This window comes from Priapulus caudatus, unplaced genomic scaffold (genome assembly GCF_000485595.1).
Source record: "Priapulus caudatus unplaced genomic scaffold, Priapulus_caudatus-5.0.1 Scaffold2990, whole genome shotgun sequence".
Taxonomy (NCBI): domain Eukaryota; kingdom Metazoa; phylum Priapulida; class Priapulimorpha; order Priapulimorphida; family Priapulidae; genus Priapulus; species Priapulus caudatus.
The window spans coordinates 23,293-27,531 of record NW_014580051.1 but is presented as its reverse complement, the minus strand read 5'-3'; the positions used below and the strand labels follow the sequence as shown (position 1 = coordinate 27,531).

General features: G+C 59.2%; 1 protein-coding gene across 1 annotated transcript; it reads left to right on the top strand.

The window, feature by feature from the left end:
• Positions 1-1,088: 1,088 nt before the first annotated feature.
• Positions 1,089-3,343, top strand: LOC106819220 (neurofilament heavy polypeptide-like; the record flags this gene model as incomplete). Its single annotated transcript, XM_014823869.1, has 3 exons — positions 1,089-1,451; positions 1,512-1,691; positions 3,107-3,343. Coding segments are annotated over exons 1-3 (780 nt in total), but the record flags the coding sequence as incomplete, so codon positions are not given.
• Positions 3,344-4,239: the final 896 nt, after the last annotated feature.

Here is a 4,239-nt window from a genome sequence, read left to right as displayed (position 1 = left end):
TGACATGCCATGCTATGCCATGCCAGCTGTAGGAGTCCCGGTGTAGGAGACGGATGTTGTAGTGATTACACCACTGCGCCGTTAAGCTTATACCACCAGGGGTTGTCTATATTCAGGCCGGTACAGGAGATAATTTGCATATTTTGTCACGTGGTTTGTGTTAACCAATCAGAAGTAATCGCGTATTCTGTAAGCTGTAAGATGTAAGCTGGCGGAGAAGGAGGGGACGAAGGGAGAAGGTGGTGAGGAGGGGGAGAAGCTTGGTGGAGAAGGAGGGCGAAAGCTGGTGGGAAGAAGGAAGGGAGAAGGCGGGAGAAGGGAGCTTGGTGGTAGGAGGAGGAGGAGAAGGGAAAGGCGATAAGGAGGGGAGAAGGGAGCTGGTGAGCGAGGAGGAGAGAAGCTGGTGGAGAAGAGAGGAGAGAGAGAGAGGTAGTGGATAAAGGAGGAAGGGAGAAGCTGGTGGAGAAGGACGAGGGAGGAAGCTGGTGGAGGGCAGGAAGCGGGAGAAGGAGAGGGAGAAGGGAGGCTGTGGAGAGGAGGGGGAGCAGAGGAGAAGCTGGTCGTGAGAAGAAGGCAGCGGGAGATAGCTGGTCGAAATTCACTCCTTCTCCACCAGCTTCTCCTCCTTCTACACCAGCTTCTCCTTCCTCTCCCTCCTCCTCCACCAGCTCTCTTCTCACCCTCCTTCTCCCCCTTCCTCGCTTCTCNGTTTTGTTAGACAAAATTGAGCCCTGTCCTGCATGGCGCCCCGTAACTATGTTACGTAACAACGATCCGTTACGATCCGGGTAGGACCAGCGACCCGTAGGACCAACGACCCGTAAGACCAACGACCCGTAGGATCAACGACCCGTAGGACCAGTACCCCAAGCAACAGCACTAACTGTGCCAGCGGGAGTGATACAAGATATGTTGCCAACAACACAACAGGCAGCATCGCCGAGAGAGATATAGCGGCAGCAGCGAGAACTGTAGAAGCAACAGCAGCGTCATTAGAAACAGCAGCAGCAGGAAAAGCAACAGCCGTAGCATTGGCAGCAACTACAGAAGAAATAAGAGGACAGCAACTGCGATTAACATCACATGTAATGGCTCAGCCACTGTCACAGTCAGCACAAGCAACCCCGGCAGAGGCAGAGGCAGAGACAGAGCCAGAGGCAGAGGGAAAGGCAGAGGCAGGGGCAGAAGTAGGGGCAGAGGCAGACGCAGGGGTAGAGGTGGAGGCAAAGGCGGACACAGAGGCAAAGGCGAAGGCGAAGGCGGAGGTGGAGGCAAAGGAGAAAGCGAAGGCAGAGCCGGAGGCAGAGGTGGAGGCAGAGACAAAGGCAAAGGCGGAGGTGGAGGCAGAGACAAAGGCAAAGGCGGAGGTGGAGGCAGAGACAAAGACAAAGGCGGAGGCGGAGGCAAAAGCGAAGGCAAAGCCGAAGGCAGAGGCGGAGGCGGAGGCGGAGGTGGAAGCGGAGGCGGAGGCAAAGGCGAAGGCGAAGGCGGAGGCGGAGGCGGAGGCGGAGGCAAAGGCGAAGGCGAAGGCGAAGGCTGAGGCAAAGGCTGAGGCGAAGGCGAAGGCGAAGGCGGAGGCGGAGGCGAAGGCAGAGGCAAAGGCAAAGGCAAAGGCGGAGGCGAAGGCGGAGGCAAAGGCGAAGGTGAAGGCGGAGGCAGAGGTGAAGGCAAAGGCGAAGGCAAATGCGAAGGTGAAGGCGGAGGCGGAGGCGAAAGAGAAGGGGAAGGCGAAGGTGGGAACTATAGAAGCAACAGCAGCGTCATTAAAAACAGCAGCAGCAGGAAAAGCAACAACCGTTGCAATAGCAGCGACCTCCGTAAAGAAAGCATTTGCAGCAACTACAGAATTAATAAGAGGACAGCAACTGCGATTAACATCACATGTAATGGCTCAGCCACTGTCACAGTCAGCACAAGCAAACCCGGCAGAGACAGAGGCGAAGGCGGAGGCAAAGCCGAAGGCAAAGGCGAAGGTGAAGGCGAAGGCGAAGGCGAAGCCGAAGGCGGAGGCAGAGGCAGAGGTGGAGGCGAAGGCGAAGGCAAAGGCGGAGCCGGAGGTGGAGGCGGAGGTGAAGGCGGAGCCAGAGGTGGAGGCGGAGGTAAAGCCAAAGGCGAAGGCAAAGCCGAAGGCGAAGGCGAAGGCGAAGCCGAAGGCGAAGGCAGAGGAAAGGCGAAGGCGAAGGCGAAGGCGAAGGCGAAGGCGGAGGCGGAGGCAAAGGCGGAAGTGGAGGCGGAGGCAAAGGTGAAGGCGGAGGCAAAGGTGAAGGCGGAGGCAAAGGCGGAGGCGGAGGCAAAGCCGAAGGCGGAGGTGGAGGCGGAGGCAAAGGCGGAGGCGGAGGCAAAGCCAAAGGCAGAGGCGAAGGCGAAGGTGAAGGCAAAGGCGAAGGCGAAGCCGAAGGTAAAAGCAGAGGCAGAGGCGGAGGCGAAGGTGAAGGCGAAAGCGAAGGCGAAGCCGAAGGCGGAGGCAGAGGCAGAGGTGGAGGCGAAGGCGAAGGCAAAGGCGGAGCCGGAGGCAAAGCCGAAGGCGAAGGCAAAGCCGAAGGCGAAGGCAGAGGTTGAGGTTGAGGCTAAGGCGAAGGCGGAGCCAGAGGTGGAGGTGGAGGTGAAGCCAAAGGCGAAGGCGAAGGCGAAGGCAGAGGTTGAGGTTGAGGCGAAGGCGAAGGCGGAGCCAGAGGTGGAGGCGGAGGTAAAGCCAAAGGCGAAGGCGAAGCCGAAGGCGAAGGCGAAGGCGAAGGCAGAGGCGAAGCTGAAGGTGAAGGCAGAGGTGGATGCGGAGGTAAAGCCAAAGGCGAAGGCGAAGCCGAAGGCAAAGGCAGAGGTTGAGGTGGAGGCGAAGGCAAAGGCGGAGCCAGAGGTGGAGGCGGAGGTAAAGCCAAAAGCGAAGGCGAAGCCGAAGGCGAAGGCAGAGGTGGATGCGGAGGTGAAGCCAAAGGCGAAGCTGAAGGCGAAGCTGAAGGCGAAGCTAAAGGCGAAGCTGAAGGCGAAGCTGAAGGCGAAGGCAAAGGCGAAGCTGAAGGCGAAAGCAGAGGCGGAGCTGAAGGCGGAGCCAGAGGTGGAGGCGGAGGTAAAGCCAAAGGCGAAGGCGATGCCGAAGGCGATGCCGAAGGCGAAGGCGAAGGCAAAGGCAAAGGCGAAGGCAGAGGCGAAGCTGAAGGCGAAGGCAGAGGTGGATGCGAGGGTGAAGCCAAAGGCGAAGGCGAAGCCGAAGGCGAAGCCAAAGGCAAAGGCAGAGGTTGAGGTGGAGGCAAAGGGGAAGGCAAAGGCGGAGCCAGAGGCGGAGGCAGAGGTGAAGCCAAAGGCAAAGCCGAAGCTGAAGGCGAAGGCAGAGGAAGAGGCAGAGGCAGAGGAAGAGGAAGAGGAAGAGGAAGAGGAAGAGGAAGAGGAAGAGGAAGAGGAAGAGGAAGAGGAAGAGGAAGAGGAAGAAGAAGGCGGAGCCAGAGGTGGAGGCGGAGGTAAAGCCAAAGGCGAAGGCAAAGCCGAAGGCGAAGGCGAAGGCGAAGCCGAAGGCGAAGGCAGAGGTTGAGGTTGAGGCGAAGGCGAAGGCGGAGCCAGAGGTGGAGGCGGAGGTAAAGCCAAAGGCGAAGGCGAAGGCAAAGGCAAAGGCGAAGCTGAAGGCGAAGGCAGAGGTGGATGCGGAGGTGAAGCCAAAGGCGAATCTGAAGGCGAAGCTGAAGGCGAAGCTGAAGGCGAAGCTGAAGGCGAAGGCAAAGGCGAAGCTGAAGGCGAAGGCAGAGGCGTGGCTGAAGGCGGAGCCAGAGGTGGAGGCGGAGGTAAAGCCAAAGGCGAAGGCGATGCCGAAAGCGAAGGCAAAGGCGAAGGCAAAGGCGAAGCTGAAGGCGAAGGCAGAGGTGGATGCGAGGGTGAAGCCAAAGGCGAAGGCGAAGCCGAAGGCGAAGCCAAAGACAAAGGCAGAGGTTGAGGTGGAGGCAAAGGCGAAGGCAAAGGCGGAGCCAGAGGCGGAGGCGGAGGTGAAGGCAAAGGCAAAGGCGAAGCTGAAGGCGAAGGCAGAGGTGGAGGCGGAGGCAGAGGCGGAGGCGGAGGTTAAGCCAAAGGCGGAGGCAGAGGCAGAGGAGGAGAAAGAGGAAGAGAAAGAGGAAGAGGCAGAGGAAGAGGCAGAGGCAGAGGAAGAGAAAGAGGAAGAAGAAGAGGAAGAGGAAGAGAAAGAGGAAGAGGCAGAGGAAGAGGCAGAGGCAGAGGAAGAGAAAGAGGAAGAGGAAGAGGCAGAGGCAGAGGCAGAGG